Source organism: Crotalus tigris, unplaced genomic scaffold (genome assembly GCF_016545835.1).
Source record: "Crotalus tigris isolate CLP2741 ecotype Arizona unplaced genomic scaffold, ASM1654583v1 scf7180000017536.10889498, whole genome shotgun sequence".
Classification (NCBI taxonomy): Eukaryota; Metazoa; Chordata; class Lepidosauria; order Squamata; family Viperidae; genus Crotalus; species Crotalus tigris.
This window is the reverse complement of record NW_024096460.1, coordinates 3,575,188-3,598,200: the sequence shown is the minus strand read 5'-3', so window position 1 is coordinate 3,598,200 and position 23,013 is coordinate 3,575,188. Positions and strand designations below refer to the sequence as shown.

Sequence of the window (23,013 nt, the reverse complement as noted above, 5' to 3'; positions counted from 1 at the left end):
TCAGTGCTGTTGTAACTTTGAATGGTCGCTAAGTGAACTGTTGTAAGTTGAGGATTATCTGTACTTTGCCTAATGCCATTTTTTTCAAGCTTAGGTTTACGTAAGGAATTGAAAACAAGGATTGAAATTAGAACTAGGATTTTTTTTAGAAATCAACTTTGCAAATCTTTTTTTGTGCAGCCATAACATGCACTTTTCTAGGAAAGCTGGGCTGACTTTATTCTAATTATTAAGCTCTGAGATATCTTGGAGTCAGGTAAGGCAAATCATAAGGAGGAGATGTTGAGAAGTTCCCTGGCAACTGATACAATATTTGACAAATGTAAAATAGATACTCCTAGCTACCTGAATAAGTTCTATTATCTGAAGTTCGAGTTACCAAGATGAACTGAGCTCAAGACTTGTCAAAATCAGATAAGGGGATCAGAGTATCCTCCTCCCCCACCTTTCCCCTTTTTAATTAAAACATTTGTCTGTTCTTCCAGTCTGTCAGGCAGAGGGCAAATGTCACAGTATGATACAATATTGTTAGCTTTGTAAATAGGCTAATTGTCCTGTTGCTGCTCATGGTCTTGTCTCCAGCTGATTCAGATACATCTCTCCGCCTTAAAGATTTCATTCTTCTTTTTATGATATGTATTCTTAATTCTATAGTTTTTTTAATTGAATAGGTATCTATTAGGATACTACAAAATCATAAGGAAGAGGATGATATCAATGCCAAATCCCAGAAACAGAATGTTGAAATGAGCTATATGTAAATATCAAAACAGAATACTGTAAGAGTTCTTTAAACCTGCAGCCTGCATTTATGAAGACTGCGGCATGAAGAGCTTATGCCCAATTATCCGCCTTATTTTCTCTCTCCTACACACATATCTGGTGTGAACATGTAACACACAGAGAGATACAATGCAAATATCATTAGTTGCTGCCATGTCATTCAAATAATTTTTTCTTGTACAGTGTCCTGTGCCTGATCCACCTCCTTTTTTTTTCTCCTCACAGATGGAGAGTTTGCTTTAAAAAGCTATCTCTTCCTGACTGCTTCCCCCCCCAACATAGTGAGTCCCTAAAAAGTGCCAACCACAAGTGACAAGCCCAGTTCCCTGACCTTAATTAGTTGATTAGAACTTCTGGGTAGCTGGTGTTACTACCTGAAACTGATCAGACTTTAATCAGTTGCACAACAAAGGCTTTTATTGTCAGGCACACTAAATTTGGTTGTAAATATACACACTGGTCAATAAATTTTTTTTTTAAATTATTATTACTATTGTAATTGTGAATGGTTGCTAAACAAGATTAACTGCTAAATGAGGAGTGTCTACAGTATGTACTTCTGAGTATATTGACTTCAAAATTGTATGAAAATTCTATCATCTCTGTATCTCTATCATTGCATTTTTGAGGAACCATTTGCAGATTGCAGTTTGCACCATCCACATTTAGTATTATGCTAAAGAAAGCCTGATCTCCTAATCAATGACACCCATATTTTCTATGAATGCCAGGCTATTTTGACTTCCATGTAATATCACAGAGCATTTAAGAAACTGAAAGTTTTAGAAGAAAGTAATGCAGAAAGATTAAAAGTAGAATTAACGCTGCTTAATCTTGGTGAAATGCTGAGCTTGTTATATTTGAGGATTGATTAACTGATTAACAGCTTGGCTGTGTATTAACATTGCTGTCAGTGAAAAAAAAGGATATATCTTATTAGGGTTTTATCTTGACAACAAGTAGGCTAGCTTGACAAATTATAAATATAATTTCTTTACAGGCATCATAAACATTTTGCAGGAAAATAAATATTAGGCATGCTAGAGATAGGTTTAAGCTGTGAACCAAAGTAGAGGAAAAGTATTGGTCTTATTGAGCACTCTCAGCAAAAATCCATGTTATGCACAAGGCAAGTGATGGCATTATCTTTCCAAACCTTGGAATAATCTCTTGCTCAGGTCACAGCCTGTTTTCTTATTTTTATACTAGATACAGCAAAGAAATCAGATTTGTCCTGGGTATTAGTTATTTAAAAATATCTTACAGGAGAAAATGCATTCTGGAACTATTCTGTAATCCCTGAAGTAGGTGTGAAAATGTGACCAGACATGTTTAGCTGCTGATGTTAAAAGATTGTGTTTGGATCATTGTTCAGATCTCTCTTTAGTAATATATAGTTTGAGTAATCCAGCCATAGAAGCTTTGGGATGCCTATACTATATTAACTTTGTCTATGTTAGTAGTAACATAGTAGTAGCTTAAAATTGAGTTGTTTAAAACAGCTGGAGGGCAGCAAATTGCCAATTCCATATCCAGGCCAATCTTATAACATCTGAATAATTATGATTTCCCCCTCGGAAGTTACTAATTTTTTCTTCCTGATTCTGATGGGACATGTGTTATAATTTAAGAATGACTTTCTGATTATTAGTTTATTTATGTAGAACATTTATGTAACATTCCTGCTCAAACTGTACTTTTTGAGACAGTCTTAAAGATGAAGAGCAAGGCGCTGTTTCATGAGGTCTCTCTATAGTTTCATACTGATATTGGGAGAAGTAGGAATTAGTTAATATTGCAGTCAACAAGCCCCTTGATGTGTTTAATTAGTATAGGGATAAGTTTAACCCACTCAGAATGAATTTCATATAATCAGACACTTTTTGGGGGGACTTGTCATAAAGACTAAATGTATCTTGGAGCAGGACCAGTAAAAATGCTTTAGAAATGCTTCATAAACCAAATTAAAAGTTACTATATTGAAAGAAGGTTTATAGATATTGAGCAACAAGCATTATGAAAGTATTAGATCTATAAAACTTAAATTAATTTGTTCTTCTGTTAAGTCTTATGACTTGGCTTCTTCTAAACTTTGGCTCTTTGAAGTGTGCAGTATTTATGGAAGCAATAATAATGGTGTCAGATTGCATCTTACCTGTATTTTAGACTATATAAGTAGCAAACTGACTATGGAAGTATAATGTATGGCAGCCCAGTATATAAAAACTAGCAAAAACTTGAAGATGTAGTGAGAAATAGTTGGGACTCACCTGAAATATTTTCCAGTATACTTATGCTCCTATAGATTTTGTGCCAGGATATTTGGATTTAGTGCACAGAGTAAGCTTGAGGAGTGTGGTGGTGCAGTGGTTAGATGCAGTATTGCAGGCTAACTCTGTTCACTGCCAGGAGTTCGATTCTGACTGACTCAAGGTTGACTCAGGTTTCCATCCTTTCAAGGCCTATAAAATAAGGACCCAGATTGTTGGCGGCAATATGTTGACTCTGTAAACCATATAGAGAGGGCTGTAAAGCACCATGAAGTGTATATAAGTCTAAGTGCTATTGTTAGTGCTATTGCTATTCTTGCTTTTGAAATCATGGCCTTGCATATTCTTTCATTATTCTGAGTTGCTGCAGCAGGGAGTTGAGTGTATCAAGTTCTGTCACTATTGTTCATCCCTTGTGTAATGCTGCATGCACCCAATTCATCTACTCCATCCAGATTCATTGCACATAGATTCAGTTAAGAGAATTCCCCTGAATAATTGCTAGCTTGGCTTAAATTTCATGTACAAAGAATATATGCATGGTTTATGGACTCCTTATATCTACATCTTCCTTACTTGATTGTAGGTAAACTCTTTTAACTATTTACCTTACATTTGTACAATCTGAGTCATAAAAGGAAAGATAGACCTACTGCAGAAACAGTGCTTATTAAAAACCAAGCCTTTGATTGCTCACTGACTATTTCCTGGTGCTTAATAAGAAGCTAAAATGTATAAAGTAAATCCAAGATTAATGTTATGAAGACAATCATTATCTTTTATTCAGCATCTATTATATTCATAAGTGTGAAAAAAGATGTGTAAATAAAAAAGAACCTTTCTTTTCAATGCCTTCAAGCTTCAAAGGCTATATGCATAGTATTATGACTAAGTTCCAGCAGCATATATGTCAAAGAAGTCATATATAAAAATTATATTATAGGAAAATTCCGACTAAGGACAAAAATGTCCCACACTATAGAAAATTTAATAAAAGACAAAGATATGGCATTATCTTCAGTAGCTAATAGAAATTATTGGGGTTGGAACAGAAGCAGAAATTCTCTAGTAATATTTTTGTTTGCTTTGAATCTTGGCTTTATTTTGAAGTCAGGGCACATTGGAGGATGATCCATGATATTTTATGAGCACTTTTGGGAAGTAGAAACTCTTTATGAGTTGGAGAATACTTGACTGATTGCTGTTTTATTCAAAACAAAAACAACCGCTTAAGGCTCGGTCTAGAGAAAATTAGATGCTGAGGAACTGGATTCTGGATCAGCTATTTTCCAGAAATGCAAGATTTTTTATATGCGGATTTGTTTTTTTGTATAGAGGAAGAGCTGGTCGCAATTATTACAGTAAATGAGATTTAATGGATTAATTGGTAGGAAGGAATGTGTATTATTGCTGAATGTTGGTTAAATCTGAAATTGTATCATTTGAATAATAGTACTATTCCACAACATACATAAGTTTTTGACAGTAGTATGAATTTGTAATTACATATAAGAGATAAATACAATGTATTTTAGCAAAGTTAAGTACATTGACTGGACTACTTTATATGCAATGGACTTGGTTATTTATCGACATTTATTTAGCAAATTTATATAGCTGGCTATCTCATAGCATGACTTTAGGTGGTATACAATGCCCCAAAACTTTAAAAAATAACAGAATACTTAAACATAAATAAAAAATAAAATAAAATAAAGTAACAGAAAATAAATAAACAGCCAAACATTGAGCAATCAAATGCTTGATTTATAATAAAAACCCAGGAATACAAGAAAACAACTTGACATCACACAACCATCTTGCCAACTTCTCATGGGACCACCAGAATTGATGGAAAAAAACACTTATAAGGACTTTTCAGAAGACAAGCATAGCCTTCTTAATAAGCAGAAATTAAAAAAATAGTCCTTTTTAAAATTCTTTTCTTTTTTAAAAAATTCTGTTAGGTACGGAATCAGCACTGGAGTCTTATAATGGAGAGTGTTGTCCCATCAGACAAAGGAAATTACACCTGTATTGTTGAGAATATCCATGGATCCATCAATCACACGTATCACCTTGATGTTGTTGGTAAGTAATCTGCAGTGGCTGTAATATATATTTTTATAAAAGTAAATAGAATTATTTACTTTTGGAATCTAAAGGTATTGTTAATGTGTAGTATAAAATATCCTGATAAGGGCCTTAATTGAATAACAATGTTATATTGTTTGTCTGTCTGTCTATCTATCTATCTATCTATCTATCTATCTATCTATCTATCTATCTATCTATCTATCTATCTATCTATCTATCTATCTATCTATCATTGATTAAGGCATCAGGCTAGAAACTATAGGACCATGTCTTTTAGTCCTGCCTTAGGCACAAAGCCAGTTGGGTAACTTTGAGATAGTCACTTTCTCTCAGGAAGGAGGCAATAGCAAACCACTTCTGAGAAACCATGCCAAGAAAACTGCAGGGACTTCTCCAGGCAGCCTCCAAGAATTCAACATTTAATGGAAGAAATATATATGGGTGTTTGGATGTGTATTTTGCTTAACTAGTTAATTAACTAGTTACTTGCTTAACTAGCTTACCAAATTCAGGTGCTAGTATTTTTTATAATGAAGGAAATAGAATTTGGGGTTCATAATCTTTTCATCTAAGGGGAATCTGAAGTTTTTTGTTTACATGTGGGTTTCTCCCCCAGCATTTTATTAAGATCTATCATTTGGGGTAAAAATATTAATTTTATTGAAATACAGACACTTTCCCCTGAAAATTACATTAAATGACCAAAACAAAAGATCAGTTATGATACAGGAAAGGCAGCCCCAATTTTTTGTAGAAGATACAACACACTTTTAAGAGTAAATTTATAAAAGGTTCTTGGATAGGAAATCAAGTATTGGTTTTGGATCTAGAACAGTTAATATTTTAATACTACAAAATTATGAGTTTAATATGAAAGAGGTTTTAAATTAGGCTGAAATATATTGCATGTTTATTAAAGATGCCATAGAAGATTGATGTATTATTTCTGGATTTATTTATAGTACTAAGAAGGATTAATGTTTTCTAAAAAATTAATTATTCTTAGTAATTTTGAATTTAGAAAATATGAAGACAAGACTGGAATATAGTTATTCATAAGTACTTAGATAGAAGTAAATATAAAAATAGTAATGAGAATACTTTGGAAATAGTGGAATGGCTTAATTCCATCATTTAAATTAACATCGTTTTAATTAAAAGCAGCTTACTGATGCCTGAAAAATAAGTAATCAATCATTTAAAAGCTATATATAATTCTGGGCTAAATTAAAAACCAGCTGAAGAATAAGCACTTTTCCGACATCATTTCAGCTCAGTTCATTCACAAGAAGAAAACTAATAAATGGGCTATGCCCACTTCTGTCAAAGCTCTATAATTCACTGCTCCCACTTCATCATCATGTAAACTGGAATTCTTATTTCTTACAATTGCTATGTGGCCATAGCTGAATTAAATATAACATTTTAAAAGAATTACAGTTACCAAATTATTTTCTAATTCAAGTGACAGTTTTGGGGGAAAGATGCATTCTTTCATTCAGAGCACTCACGAGGTTTTATGTAAAACAAGCTAAGCACTAAGATTCCCAACAAATACTGTTGAGTTTTTCCCCCAGTAATTGAGAGTTTCTTTACAAAGGAAAGCAGAATTAAGGACACAGATTTACAGACACACACCGTAATCACCATGCCCCTATGGCTAGTGTTGGGTTGAGAGAGTCTAGGTGTTGTAGAAGTCAGGTCCGGATGTCCACTTTTGTCACTTTCTTCCTAGTATATTCCTTTTAAATGCATTCCTGCAACCCACACCCTGGAACTGAAGGTCTTTTTCCTGTTTTATACTTGTGTTGCATCTTGTTGCCTTCATGTCCCTTCATACATATGAGTACAATTGAGTCACTTATTTTCCACTCTGTTCTCTTTGTAACTTCCCTTTCTCCAGCATGGAAAAGAATGGAGAATCCACGAATGGGTTAAAGAAGTCCTCTAGCCCAATCACTTATTTCCACTCTGTTCTCTTTGTAACTTCCCTTTGTGCTCCAGCAGTGCTTCCCTTTTGTAGTGGCCTCTCCTCTCAGGCTCTGTGCTGAGGATGCAGTTCCTTGTTCTTTCAGGCTGGCTTGCATCTCGCAACAGCATCTCCATATGGCACCCTGCCCTGATTACTAAAGCCCAGCAGTAGGCACCATGGTCTCTGAATCCTAGCCTACAATAACATTTTCAAATTGACTATTGTGAAACTTTTATCCCGGAGATATTTAGAAATTACTTCATAATGAGAATCAGAATATTAAACCCTGGTCACAATTGGTTCTATACCTTGTTTAATTTTTTCTGAATTTAATAATATATCTTTTTTTACTATGTATGAGTATAGAAAATAGTAATACAAAACACTATACATATAGACCTAAATGTATACCTTTCCTCTAGTCCAGCCCAATCTTTTTCCATCAGATGCCAGATTTTTCTTCTTAGTTAACATTTGGCCTTAAATGTTTAGGTCACAGATATTGATTGAGCTAGGTTCTTCCTTTCTTTCTTGATTTTATTGTACATATACTGTATAAAATTCCAATCTGCCCATCTGCTCTCCTTCACATACTCCTACTGTGATTCCCAAACTGTGGATATGAAAAACAATTAACATTAGACATATATATGATGGATATTTTATTCATATTTCCCTGCCATAATGCAAAAATTCATTTTAATCAATTTGCTTTTTCTGGAGGAACGGCCAGAATAAGCAAATACTTTTTTCCCCTAAGTTTTGTTTTAAAAAATTCAGATAACTTGATGACTAAATCATTGTCGTTTGAGCACTTGTTTAACAATGTTTATTGAAGGTGCAGTTCCAATGGCTACCAGGAATTATGGTAAATGGCATTCCATGTGACTCTGCCGTGAATAGACCAGCTGTTGAGAAAGCACAACTAAATTGTGTTCATTAGCCAGGTGGTAGGTGTGCCCAAAAGCTAGTGAAGAAGGAAACACGTGAAGTATATACAACTGTTTCCAAAGAATAGTTTTCACCTTTGTGGGAACACTTTAAAAAAAGTGTGGGTATACATATGAAAGGAATAAAACTATTTCTAAGACTGTTACAGACTGTCCTGTTTTACTTTTCAAAACTTTTCACTTATTTAGTGTAACCTGGATAAATATTTATGTGAAGCCCCTTGCCTCTTCTCGGTCTTTGAGGTTTTTCAATGCCGTGCATTCAAGAATATTTAACCTTTTATTTTTCCTGGCAAAAAATATAGGTGAATCGAGTGAGTGAATGAATGGAATGGTAATGAGACTGATGTCATTTATTGCTATGTCTGCTACTTTAATAGAAAATCATAAAAGTAAACAGGAAAGTCGAGATTTTCCATTATGATTCCTGGTCACTGTGTGCTAAGTTGTTGCTCTTGTCCCTTCCTCTTCCTCACTTCATCCAGAAATGGATTTATTTTCATTTGTAAATCTTGATTGTTTTGGGAAGGCTAGAACCCAACCCACTTGATAGTGTTATTGTTGTGGGGAAAATAGGAAAGGATTATGAGTTATTTATAAAAATAATAAAGGAAAGATAAAAATAAGTAAATAAATGAATAATGTGGGCACTGGAACATTGTTCCTTTCCACCCTACAGTTTCTAGCCTGCAAAAACTAGACATATCACTTTTGATTGGTTTCAATTATATCAATGTTTTTCAAGCTTGGCCATTTTAAGACATGTGGACAACTCCCAGAATTCTCCAGGTAATATATCCTGTTCCACTATCAGTACCAGGAATCATTATGCATCTGTTCAGGCTCTCCAGAGTATTACTGTTGCCTGTCCTGAATCCTACTTTTTACTTTGCTTTTTCCAGAGCTCTCTTATGATCCATGCTAGCTGGTTGAATTTAAGTATTATATGATATCACCATAACATTCTGAAATTATGTTACGGTCATGAACATTGTAAAAAGTTAAAATAGCAATGCAGGCACTACCTGCTAAGCTAACATGATAAAATCAGAATCTTTTAGTCAGATATTTTCAGTGTATAGAGTTACACTGAAAGTAGGTTTTTAAGAGATTGAATATACTTTTACAAACCTAACGTTCTGTAATGCCTAGATCACTTCTTTCCCACTATAAACATCCATAGGCCTAGTAATTTTTTTTTTAAAAAAAGGGCCTTCCTACTGTTATCCCTCCAGTCCAGTGTATATACTGTTAACTAAATTCAGTCCAGATTGACATAGAAATAAGATAAATTTAGTATCATAAAAATTAACTAAACACAAAAGGTTCATTTGTAGATGGTAGTGAGGTAATAGATTTGGGAAAAAGTGTATAGAGGTTTATTGGGTGAATTTTCCATCATGCATATTATACAACCAACAATATAATTATGGGTTGCTCTGGTGAATATATATTACTCAGAAATAGGCCTACAGTCAGCAATAAATACACTAGAGGTTGGTCTTGGCCTTGCAAACATTTTTTTAAAAGATTATAGAATAAAAAGCATATTTTGATGCCTGTCGAGGTGTTATTCTTCTTTGTAATCATCCGAGACAGCATTCCCCCCCCCCCCCGGAATTCTAGTTTAATTTAAAGCCCATGCTGCTGATAATTTTACCCCAGTTTACCACAAAATTGCATGCAATGTGTGGTTAAAATCATCATTATTACTTGGCACAGCAGTACTGTAGGCTAAACACTTCCAGAAAAGAAGATATATCCAACTGGTCATTTGGTGGGTTTTGACATAGCTTTGAAAGCAAAAAGACAAAGAAATTATAGAACATTATGCCAAAATGCAGTGAAGGGAAGTAGCTAACATCCATTTCAAATACTGCAACAATTTTACATTTGGAAATGAACAGACAACTTAATTAAATTTGTAAAAATTATATCTCAGCAATTCACTAGTTTAGGGGCTGATGATCTATGTTAGGTGGTTTAGCTTAAAGCATATACTGTTGCTATTGTTTAGTTATACTTTCATCTTCCTTCTACATGCCTTTTCACTTATTTATAATGACTGGCAGATGAGCATCAAATGATACACACCCCATTTATGATGCTTCTGCTATATTTTTTGGGTTTGTTTCTGGCTAAGTTGTTTCTATTCAAAATATTCAACAGCTGAATAGTGCTGTTTTTTTATTTTGGTTTATCTTTTTTTTCCAAATGAATTAGCTGCTTTTCAGAACTAATCTCTTTGATATTAACAATAAAGAACAGTATTCAAACATGGCAATGTATAATTCTAATGTTTCTTACTTCTTGCTACAAGCGAAAATCCTATATGATATCAGAGAATCTGAAATTCTTCCAGCCGTTCTCTTGCCAGATATTGTCCAAAGACTAAGGTGGCATTAGACGTTATTATCTTGCCTGTAGTAATTTTTGAAAGCCTCACTCTTTCATCTTATGTCTATACCGATAGTTAACAGAAAGTTTCATTAGGAGTATATATATATTAAATATTCTCAGTTGGTAGTTAATATTTGAGGATAAAGAAATTGCATCATAATCTGATCTTTTTTCCAAACATGAATGCAGGGGTAAAAATGGAATGAAAGCAGGATATTCTTGGTTAAAGAAGCAATCTTTAGTTAAAAATTTTAATGACTTTCAGTCACTTTCCTATTTGTGCTGAAGTGAGGATAACCAGTTGCTTCAAGCAGAATGGGTGAATATTTGGCCAGGGTGGAGATCTTTGGGTTCTAGCTTGAAGAGTTCCGTGAAGTAAAACTCATTATTTACTATGTAATGCAGAAAGTCCTTGAGTAATGACCATTTATTTAATGATCATTCAAAGTTACAATAGTGCTGAAAAATATAGAGGTAGAATTCTTTGTGGTAAAATGTCTTCCACAGAACTGCACATTATTTGAGAGGCATAAATCAGCTAGCAATTTGCTTAGCAATTAAAAAACCAACTAATTTATGGTGATCCTTTGTTATGGCAATAGAAATACCGGTATGTAGCAAATTTTAGCCAACACATGCAATGTAATTTAGAACAAAATGAGATCCATGTAGTCCAGCATCTTGTTTTCTTTTCTATATAAACTTTTCTATTTACCAAGTTTTATTGGAATATGTTTCACTTGGAACTATTCTGGCATTTAAAAACATTTAGAGATATGTAGGCATTAATTCTTTCTACTCTGGCTATCTCAAAAGTAGAGGTGTACTTTGATTAAAAAAAAAAAGGTATGGTTCTTACTGGACAAAACTGTTGCCACTCATCCTTATTTCCAGTTAGAAAAAAAAATGATTTACAGTATTTAGAGCAGTTTTCCCTAGCCTGATGTAAAGTGTTGGGCCTCAGTGTTTGCTAAGCATTACAGGAATTGATCCAAAACACCTGGAGGTATCAAACTATGTTTTTGGAGGAAGGCTTGTTTTAAAATTTGTCTTGGTTTGATATATTGAATACTTAAACTATTGCTAACATTTGCTTCTTATTTACCTTTATCAGTTCATTTCATGTTGCATATATTTGTTGTTCAGCTAATGTTCTGGCACCAATTTAACTTTCAAGGTGGGACTGTAGTAATGGAAGTTATGATATGCCAAGGTTTACATGTCAGCTTGCTTTGCCAAATAACTTGATCCACTTTCCACTTTAATTTGGCCATTTTGTTTCTATCAGATGAGCGTTGCCACAGATTTTTTATAGAGTCATGTAGGCCCCAATGCAAAATGTTGCATGCGTGCAAAATGTTGAGATTTTCTATGCAATAGATGTTCCCATTGCATTTTGCAGACTGAAGAGAGTGCTATGTAAAATGTATATTTAAACTTTGAAAAGTTATGGATGATGCCTGGCCTACCAAATATAGTAGGTACATTTGGAACAAAAAGACTGCCTAATCTTGAGATAGGCCCAAAGAATTATTTGCCCTGAGATTTTAAGAAATGTCAACATAGATCTACAGTGAATATTTAAATAAGCACACAACCACTCTGATTCATTTCTTAAAGTAGTACTAAACTAAACTAAAAACTAAAAAAATTTTAACACAAAATTTCATTTTTAATGTGTGCCAATGTGCCCACAGTAAAAAATGACAGTTAAGGTTATTTATCTAAAAGAATCAGCAAGTGAATTTGTTAAACCATCTGCACATTTTGAAAGAAAAAATTACTGTAATAAAGATATGATTCCTTGCTTGTGGAACAAAATCTTTCTTCCAACGAATTGAATCACATAAATGCCTCCTAGTTTCTAACCTGATGATAAACTTTGCTTGATGGCATTTACTGCAACTAGTACTTTACTGAAAAGATGTAATTAATTTTCCTCATGATACAATTTCTTCATTGACTATGACACAAGCTACAAGATCTGGTGAAGATATATTTATTTTACTTCACTGCGTTCCCTGCCAACCACCATTTTATGTATGTCACATGAAATTTTGCCTGTATCAACATTTGGTTGGAATGGGAATAATTTGGGAAATTGAGTTTATGAGAATAGTTTGATGTGTTTATTTTAATTAGATATTCTATAGCTCAGATTAGTCTTTATAGGGGGTGTAATGGCTCAGTGGTTAAAGATGCTGAGCTTGTCAGCTAAAAAGTTGATAGCTTGGGTTTGAGACCCAAGTGCTGTGTGACAGGATGAGTTCCTGTTACTTGCCCCAGCTCCTGCCCACCTAGAAGTTTGAAAGCATGCAAACACGAGTAAATAGGTACCACTTTGGTAGGAAGGTAACAATGTTCCAAGTGCCTTTGGCGTATATTCATGCTAACCACATGACCATAGACATGTCTTTGGCTCCCTCGTTAAGAAACAGAGATGAGCACCACCCCCCAGAGTTAGATAGGGAACAGGGAAAACCTTTACCCTTTATATATTTATTGTTTTAATTAATTGTGAGATTAATTAATTAACTGCCCAGAATCACTTTTTGTGAAATGGGCAGATATATAAATTTGATACTGAATAAATAAATAAATACTGATCGGGACTTGGACAGGTGTTCTGTAAACTATGAAGCTGCTTACTGAGTAACTGTGATTTGGGCTTGTTAACTTTTTAGCAACTGTGATGTTGGGCTTATTAAGGAATAGCCTTGAACAAGGAATTCATAGGATCTTCTTATGAACATAGTGCATTAATGAATAAGAAAGAATAGGATACGCATGCCACAATGAAGATTCAATAGAAAACTATCAAGGGAATAGAGAAAAATGTATTATATTAAAAATACAGAAGAGCAAAATGTGTTATATTAAAAATATAGAAGAGCAAAGGACACGCATCAAATTCATTCCCAGAAGTTTACCCTGGATACATGTGGGACTGCCTATGCTGAAAACAAGCCTGGTTGTTCTAGATTTAGCATCGGGCTACAGACATCAGGCAAAAGGAGGACATGTCCTCCTTTTTTGTTCTCTTGCCCTCTATTCATTAAGGATAGCCTTAAAAGCAAATTATGTCTGGATTTTTGATTGTGTTGGGATTTTTTTCTTTGGACTGTTATTACAATACTAGTCATTCAAACTTTTGTGTATTATGACCTTGTAAATTGTCTGCTTCGTTTTTCCCCCCATTATCTATCAATGTACTCAACAATGTAGATTTACATTCTTTATTTCCTATTTCCAGCAATTGGCTTCAATCCCACCACTTCAAATTTGTGATCTTGTAGTCTATTGATCCCATAACTCATCATATGTTTCTATGGTAAAACTTGAAAAGTGTGTTGTCATTGATTCAACATCTTTGCTGGCATGTGTTCTGCAAAATAAAAGATTTGTTGGAAAATATTTCAATTGAAAAAAAAACAGTCCTTCTGATGCTGGAAAAAAGTAATTTTATATGCATGTAGGCCTAAGTGTGTGTGTGTGTGTGTGTGCGTGTGTGTATGTGTAGCAGTTTTGCTGTTGTAATTTTTGTTACTGCTTCCAAGAAAGTTAAGCAGTTAGTGTATCCCCCCTTTTCCTCCCATTTGTTCTTTCAAATGTCCATGTCCTCCTTTGCTTGTTCAGATATCTGATAAACCTAGTTTAGCAGGGAAAAAGCAGAGAAACTGTTGAAGAGAAGATTAAAAAGGAATCTGAGCCAGTTCATGGGAGAGGAGGAGATTCTGGTGAGTTGAATATTGAACAATGGGAAACAGAAGGGAAAGCCTGCAGCGTTGGCTGCTGAACACTGAGTTTCCAAAACACAAGCTGCTTTTCAACTTAGATGGAAACATTTGAGAGTATGTGTGTATAAATGTAATGTATACTTTAAATAAAACTGTAATGTTCCTGTTCTGAGTGAATGGAGTGAATGGAGCAGGATCATATTAAAGTTAACTTAAGATGTCATGGTTCCGACAGACAGAGACAAATAAAGCAGAACTCAGACGCTTGCAAGTTTCTCAAAGAACATGTTTATTGATACAAAGTATTGGCACGTCAAAAGTGAAACCAAGTCTGAATAGACACATAACAGTCCCCAATACAAAGTTAAGAAATCCCACCCCTAAAGCTAGGCAAGCTACTACGTTCCCCAATACATCTTTTTGGCGGGCTTTTCACGAAATGCCCAGCCTGCAGTCCCGGGAGCAGATGATGATCTTGGTTCCCACGGGAGAAAATCTATTTAGTCTAGCGAAGCACTGGTAACCCCCCCCCCTTCCATGCTATGTGTCAACTGAAAATGAGTAGAGAAAATGGCTGCAGCCACACTCATTTTCAGAGTTGACACTTACCTGGTAGAAGTGCACATACTTCAAAAACAATTGGCCAAAAGTGTTTTGAACCACATAAAAGTACATTTCTTTGTATTTTTTTAAAAAAAACTATTCACTTTTTAAAGGTTTCCATGCAAACCTGAAAGATGTTTCTACAAGTGTTAAAACACCAACGCCTTTTTTCAGTCTTGCATAGAAAAAGAAATGTGTTTCCTTTAATGAATGCCAGGGACATACTCTGTTTGCATTTGCGTGAGTCTAAAACATTTCTTCCAAACTGCACATGGGTGCAGCCTTAATAATTAGATGCGTATCTCTGCTTATGGATTTTTGAAATGAAACTAGTTATTTCCTCTAATACCCTTCTTGGTATTAATTACCTGATTTCTTTGCAGTAAACTCTTCCCCTAATTCTGTTTCTTATTTAGATTTCTATTACTCATTATATTAATTCGGGGTTTTCACAAAATGTTCGTGTAATTTTATATGACTTGGTTTTTTAAAAAAAGAAATTGGTTGCAGCATAAGTGCATTTTTGTTAATTTTTTTACATACAGCCCTAGCCTGTTGAGACTTGAATTCTGGCAGTGTGATTTGCTGTTGTTGACTAACTCATTACAGAAGCAAGAATAAACCTGACATACTTACCTTTTTGGAAGGGTGGATGTGCTGAGACACAGGGGGTTGGGCTGGCAGGCAGGCAGGCAGGTATCCATGCATTTATCTATCCATCCACATTGGCGCTTGCCTCTAGGTATTTGGATAAAGGGAGAATGAAGAAATGTTCTTTTTTTCAAAGTCTGACTGTGGACTTCACACCTGACATAGTTTTGACAACACACATTAAAAATGCTGAGAGAGAGAGAGAGAGAGATAGAGAGAGAGAGAGAAATAATTAGAAGCAGAGGCTGTGGCTTTGCTGCTTGTCATAGTTTATCAAAGGCTTATCTAAACTGAAGGTGGGGAATCTGGGTGTCATCATTTGGTGGTGGAATATTGGTTTGACATATTTAAGATTACATTTTTGGATCACAGAGTCTCTGATTTAGCTCTTATGCTCCAAATTTGCCCTGTTTTTCTAACTACCAATTTTTCCTCCTTTACCAGTATCTCCTGCTTTCCCTTCTTGGCCAAACCCATAAATCCAGAGTTCATTAAAAATGTGTTAATGTAGTTTGCATGTGTATCCAACTATATAAAGACTTGAGAGCCGGTTTGGTGCAGTGGTTAAGACATCAGGCTAGAAAAAGGCAGACACATGAAGCCACCTGGATGATCTTGGGCCAGTCACTTTTCTCAGCCCTCGGAAGGAGGCAATGGCAAATCACTAAGGACAAAATCTAGGGAATCATGCTAGGGAACCTGCTGTATTGGGCCACCCTGAAGCCCAAAGTGCTTCCTGCATGCCTGCCAGTCTCTAATCCATGAGTTTGAGACTCTCTTCTAAACAAAATGCATACTTTTAAGGAACAATAATGTGTCATATGGGCACTTCCACATGCAGCTACAATTTCTATTCCAGAGTTTCCTCCTGCCTTACTCCTCACACGAGTGAAGCAAAGATTCCTTGTCGAGCTTTGTGGGGCTTTGTTGTTGTTACAACAACAACAACGACATATCTTAGCAATTTGGGTTACACTGCAACTGAAGCAGAAACTAGCGGAGCTACAAACTCAGCCAATGTTGTGAAATCACTGAAGTCTGGAACTGCTTTTGAATTGGCGCAGATCCTCCTGCATAGAAATACCCTTACTTTTTGTGCAGAAGGAAAGAGCCTCGTAGCCTTGCTCAGATTTCTTTTGCTTTCTCAGTCTTACATGTGAAGAGAGGTGAGTGGCCTCTCACTTCTGATTACACTGATGACTTAAGCAAAGAGATGATCACAGCACAATTGCCTACTGCAGAGTTCTAGCCAACATGGCAGCGACTTTGTACAGAGCTGATAATCAATTGTAAGGCCATTTTTTTTTTTTTTTTGCTTAATATCACCAACACATCTTGGAGAGTGAAGGGCTGCTCCCTGCTTGAATGCAGAAGTGAGTATGAAAAGGTCTGGTACTCATTTACCCTTTCCAGTGCATTATTACTTTATGACCTTTTCTTGGAAGCTGATAACATTTAAAAATGTGTACTATAGGGATTAGGAACTGTGCAAAGCTTGTGTGCAAAGTTAAGCATATGGAGAGAAGTTGTGAATTTTTCAGGTTATTGTAAAAATGTTGAGATAGCAAAAGGATATCCTGACACTCTGATATTAGAACTTGTTGGCACCATTCTTCGAAAAACCCTAATAAAATGTAATGGGAATTTGAATCCAGCTTCAATTTCTGGTATCTCTTGATGATTAGACAGACTAAGATTTCTGTCTGAAAACTTGGGAAAGTGGGTCAGATAATCCCCAGTAAACAAGAATTATGTGGACTTACTATCAAATTTAGTGTAAGAAAATTTCTTGGGTTTTTTTGTAGTAAAAACTATTTAATTATAACACAATGCTATACTACACTCCTTTGTGGACTCTTTTGTACTTAACACAACAGAATAACAGAGTTGGAAGGGACCTTAGAGATCTTCTAGTTCAACCCCCTGCTCAAGCAGGAGACCCTATACTGTTTTAGACAGAGGGTGTCTAGTCTTTTCTTAAAAACCTCCAGTGATGAAGCACCTACAACTTTTAAAGGCAAGCTGTTCCACTGGTTAATAGTTCGCACTGTTAGCAAGTTTTTCCTTAATTTCAGGTTGCTTCTCTCCTTGATTAGTTTCCATCCATTGTTTCTTGTCTTGCCTTCTGGTGCTTTGTGGTGGCCCCTCAAATACTGGAATACTGCTATCTTCTCACCCTTCTTTTCTCTAGACTAGCAATACCCAATTCCTTCAACCATTCTTCATATGTTATTGTCTCCAGGCCTTTAATCATTCTAGTTGCTTTTTTTTTTTTTTGGACTTTTTCCAAAGTCTCAACATCTTTTTTGTAATGTGGTGATTAAAACTGGATGCAGTATTCCAGGTGTGGGTCTTTATTAAGGATTTATAAAGCGGTACTAATACATGTGATTTTGATTCTGTGCCTCTGTTTATACAACAAAGGATTGTATTGGTTTTTTGGGCTGCCGCCGTACACTACTGACTCACGTTTAAGTGATCATCCACTAGAACTCCAAGGCCCCTCACAGTTACTGTTTTTGAGCCAGACTTTGCCTAAACTGTACTCGTACATTTGGTTTTTCCTGCCTACGTGTAAAACTGCTTTTCTCCACATTAAATTTCATGTTGTTGGACCCATCTGTCAAGATCTTTTTGGATCCTGAGCTTGTCTTCTGGAGTGTTGGCTATTCCTGCCAGATTAGTATCATCTGCAGATTTGATGAGTTGCCCTTCTATTCCCTCATCTAAGTCATTTAAGAAGATATTAAACAGTACTGGGCTAGAGAAGAAACGTTCATGTATCACTTCAGGAATATAGATAGTCCTTGATTAAGGATCCTTTGTTCAGTGACCATTCAAAGTTATGACAGTGGTGAATTAGGAGACTTACAACTAGTCTTCAAGATTGTGGTTGTCACAACATCTCTGCAGTCACATGATCATGATTTGGGTGTTTGGCAACCAGCTTGCAATTATGATGGTTGCAGCATCCCATGGTCATGGAATATCTATTTGCAAATTTCGCTGATGGCTTCCCAGAAGCAAAGTCAATGGGAAAGCTGGCAGTAGGTAGAAATGATGATCACATGACATTATATCTAATGACCACACAAGATTCACCTAATGGCCATAACCGGGATTGTCTGAACTGCTGTTGTAAGTTGGCATAGTCATATGACATCAAGCTTCATGACTGTGTTGACTACCATCAGAGTTGCTACTCCCGATTATCATAATTAACTGAGGACTATCTGTATATGCCAGCTATATAAACCAAAAATAGATTTCCAGTTATGATTTCAGCCAGTGCTAGAAACATGGCACAATCTATTTATTTTAACAGACCTGGCATTTTAGCATAATATACCCTGCTGCAGTTGGAAGATGGTGCAGTGATACTATGCAAAGCCTAGATTTTCTTTGGGTTGGCTTGCCTGATGTTCATCTCTGAACATTTCCAATAGCTGGGTCTTCTAAACAAGCAGGTTGTGACATTGCTAGGAGAAACTTACTTTTTTCTCCCAAGTTCAAGCTTCATCTGGAAGAAATTCGGTCTTTCATTTTACATTCCATAATAGTTCTGTTTTATCCTTTTTCAAAAACCTAATCCTTAAGTCACACTATTCATTGTTTTGTTCACATTTTCCTTACCCAAGGGATGATTTTTCTTTTCCCTCAGAAGTTCTAAAGCTTTGTCTTTGCCTGTGCCATATTAAGGATCACATTGGTTAACTTGAAGATTAGTAGGATAGACACTACAACCTTTTTTTTTTCAGCAGAGACACATTTTTTCTCTGGGGAAATTGATGGAATTGCATACCATGGCAGTATAACAATTGTTTTGGTATTGGGCTCTTTCCCTGCCACCCGCTTCACAAAGGGCAGACTAGTATTAAGACCATCAGCCAGCGATGACAAGCAAGCACTTTAAAACAAGAACATTCATGTCATCTTCTGCCAGTTTCTGACTGGCTGGTGATTAATTCTATTTCTTAAATCTCTTTAATGCAGTCCCTAATAAAGAATGCATTTTGATGGTAAAATGGTATTCAGAACATATTGTGGAAATTATTCCTAGCTTTACCAGCTTACTACAACTCTATCTGAGTAATAATGATTGGTGAGGAGTCTTGAATTTTGTTTAATGCATCATTTTTGCATACAGAATTTGTCTTTAAAGGAACCTGAGTTATTAAAAATCTAGTTATGCCCTTTTGGTGGGAATATTCTCGTGTTTACTTCATACGTTTTTGCTGGGGTTTGGATATAGCTCTGGCTTGGTCACATAGTAGATACATCTTCTCAAATATGGTGCCTTTCTGATATGACCCATTTGGCCTAACTTTTGGCCTTGTTTTTGAAAATTGGAAAAGCAAATTTGCAACATACAAGTTGTCTTCAACTCACGACTACAATTGAGACCTGAATTTTAGTCATTGACCAAAGTGCTTAGCAAGAAAGATTCCCATATGACTGCTTTGCTCATTGACCACAATCCTGGCTCTCCCAGTTGCAATTGTTAACTGGCCATGCAGCTTGTGAGCTGACTAAATGAAAGAGCTAAATGTAATGGAGAAAAGGACTTGAAAAAAGGAGCTCAGATCTTCATGACCTAACTTCCTTTCTCCAGCCCAATGCAGGAGTTGTCCTTTTGTCTGTGCTTTTTAAAAGTCAGTCATAAATTTGAATAGTTGCTAACCAATCGGCTGTTAGTTGAAGATACCTGTATTTTGCATTTGTGGAAAACTATTACTAGACAGATAAAAACAATAAACACAAGAAAAGTGCCTATAAAGAGCTCATATAGCACATTTGATTTCTGAAAACCTTAGGTGCTTTAAGCAGTACCAGCATAGTCCTTACTTACCTGCATGACCATATTATAAATTTTACTTCATGAGAAATATGAAACAGGAACAAAAAAGCTTCCTTACTTGCAATAATGATCCAAGATAGGAACAGGCATGATAGTGCCTAGAGATAAAACCACAACACAAATTTGTTAAGTAAATCTGTCTTCCCCATTGACTTTGCTTATCAGAAGGTCGCAAAAGGTAACCACACGACTCTAGGACCCTTGCAACCATCATAAATATGAGTCATTTATGCCCATTGATAACTCCTTGGTACCTGCAGAAATCTGACTTTTTGATTTTAATTTTAGAAATGGCATGCTGAAAACCAAAAGAACAAAACACCATCTTTTTATCATCAAGTTTATTGTGACAGGATGTTTGGGCCCAGAAAAATCCCACTGGGATGTTAAAAAGCATCCAGACAAGCTACTTTGCCTTCTGATAAATGGATGTTTTGTCATTAGATATGCCTACTTTGGAGGCCATTTTAAGAAAGAGAAGTCTTGCATTGCAGTTCTTCTGTATTTGCATTCCCATAAGCTCCTTGGTGAAGAAATCATATCCCAAAAGTCATGAAGAAGGGAGCTAATAACCTGTCCTTCTTCTGGAGAAAGCTCATGCTGCAAATTAACAAGTTCTCTATCAATTCTTTTCCAGTGTTTCTTTCCTTAAAATTATGAGATTAAACCAATGCAAGGAGCAGCCTTTGCTGTATATTTTAACTCAGTTTCTTCTTTCTCCTGTCAGTAAGAAGGACCTGCAGTACCTCAAGGACCTGAGACACAAATGCTAACAGTTGTGGTGTTTTGCTATTCTTAAGTAGTTTTGTACATCTCGTTTTTTTCACAATATCTTGACTAGGCGTACCAGATATCACTTCCATAACTCTGATCATTCTTTGCTGCCATCTAGAAGGTGTGCAGTTGCTCAAAGTCCAGATATGGTATGCTTAATGTTGACATGATTCTTAAAAGCTATTAAAAAAAAGATTGTAACTGCCCCTTGGTCTGCAATCTAGTAAGAATTTAACTCCTATTTTCTTGCCATAACAAGAAAAATATGTTTTAGGGATGTAAACTGATTGTATGGAAAATAACATTTCACCTTTAACATTTTGATTCATGATATGGTTCTCAGAATCTGGGCTGAAATATGATTTAAATTTTATTTTTCTACATTATTTTTTGTGCAGAATAAAGGCAAAAGCTTCATTAGTTATAGAGCAGACATGTCAAACTCGCAATGTCACATGACATCGCATGATGCATTGGAACTTTTCCCCCATTGCCAGCAATGGGGTGGGCGCAGTTTCCTCGTGATGTGTCTGGCCCATGGGCCAGCAGTTTGACACCCCTGTTATAGAGTAATTGTGTTGGAAATATTTTAGACTTATATTATGTAAAATTAAAGTCTATCTTACTTATTTTTCATTTATTTCCTGATACAGCCCCAAGCACATTTTATTAGCGTGGACATATCGCTTGTTCTTTTTTTACTACCAACGTAGTACTTGAAAAATCAACGTTGTTGTTGTTGTTGTTAGTTGCGAAGTCGTGTCCGACCCATCGCAACCCCATGGACAATATTCCTCCAGGCCTTCCTGTACTCTACCATCTTCTGAAGTCCATTTAAGCCTACTCCTGCTGCTTCAGTGATTCCATCCAGCCACCTCATTCTCTGTCGTCCCATTCTTCTATTGCTCTCAATCTTTCCCAACATTAGGCTTTTCTCCAGTGAGTCCTTCCTTCTCATTAGGTGGCCAAAGTACTTGAGTTTCAACTTAAGGATCTGGCCTTCTAAAGAGCAGTCAGGGTTGATCTCCTCTAGGACTGACTGGTTTGATCACCTTGCAGTCCAGGGGACTCGCAGGAGTCTTCTCCAGCACCATAGTTCAAAGGCCTCAATTCTTTGGCGCTCAGCCTTTCTTATGGTCCAACTTTCACAGCCATACATTGCCACTGGGAAAACCATGGCCTTGACTATACGTACTTTTGTTGGCAGGGTTATGGCTCTGCTTTTTAGTATGCTGTCTAGATTTGCCATAGCTTTCCTCCCCAGGAGCAAGCATCTTTTAATTTCTTGGCTGCAGTCCCCATCTGTGGTGATCTTGCAGCCCAGGAAGATAAAATCTGTCACTACCTCCATTTCTTCCCCATCTATTTGCCAGGAATTGAGAGGGCTGATGCCATGATCTTGGTTTTCTTAATGTTGAGTTTCAAGCCAACTTTTGCACTCTCCTTCTTCACCTGCATCAAGAGGCTCTTTATTTTCTGCCATTAGAGTGGTATCATCTGCATATCTTAGGTTGAAAAATCAACATAACCTCTTCATATTATTGGGCAAGTGCCTTGTGATGAGTTATTGTAGTATTTTATTTATTTGAATTTATTTTAACATAGTACTGGTGTTCATAAATCATTGTTAAATTTTGCTGTGTTGATGATACATAAGGATACAAGCACCTTGAGAATTTTGGATTATTGGCAAATATGCCCTGCTACCAACTAAACCAAAGGTTTTGATCCTATGGCCAATCTTAGGATTAGAAAAAATGTGCATACACAGATATTGCAGTAGTCAGGAAACATTTAGTAATACATAAAATAAAAAGTAAAATTGGATTTCTAGACTTTTTAATAATGATTATCCAGCATTGAAAAACTATCATCTTCATTAATTAAACAGAGACCATTGATTCTATCACTGGTTTTT

General features: G+C 35.7%; 1 protein-coding gene across 12 annotated transcripts in view; it reads left to right on the top strand.

The window, feature by feature from the left end:
- Nucleotides 1-23,013, top strand: part of FGFR2 (fibroblast growth factor receptor 2) — a 163,133-nt gene that overhangs the window by 94,002 nt on the left and 46,118 nt on the right. For all 12 annotated transcript variants that reach the window (XM_039334289.1, XM_039334856.1, XM_039335120.1 and 9 more), the window contains one exon: nucleotides 5,021-5,144. In XM_039334289.1, coding sequence (XP_039190223.1) covers nucleotides 5,021-5,144 — 124 coding nt within the window. The remainder of the gene's footprint in view (nucleotides 1-5,020; nucleotides 5,145-23,013) is intronic.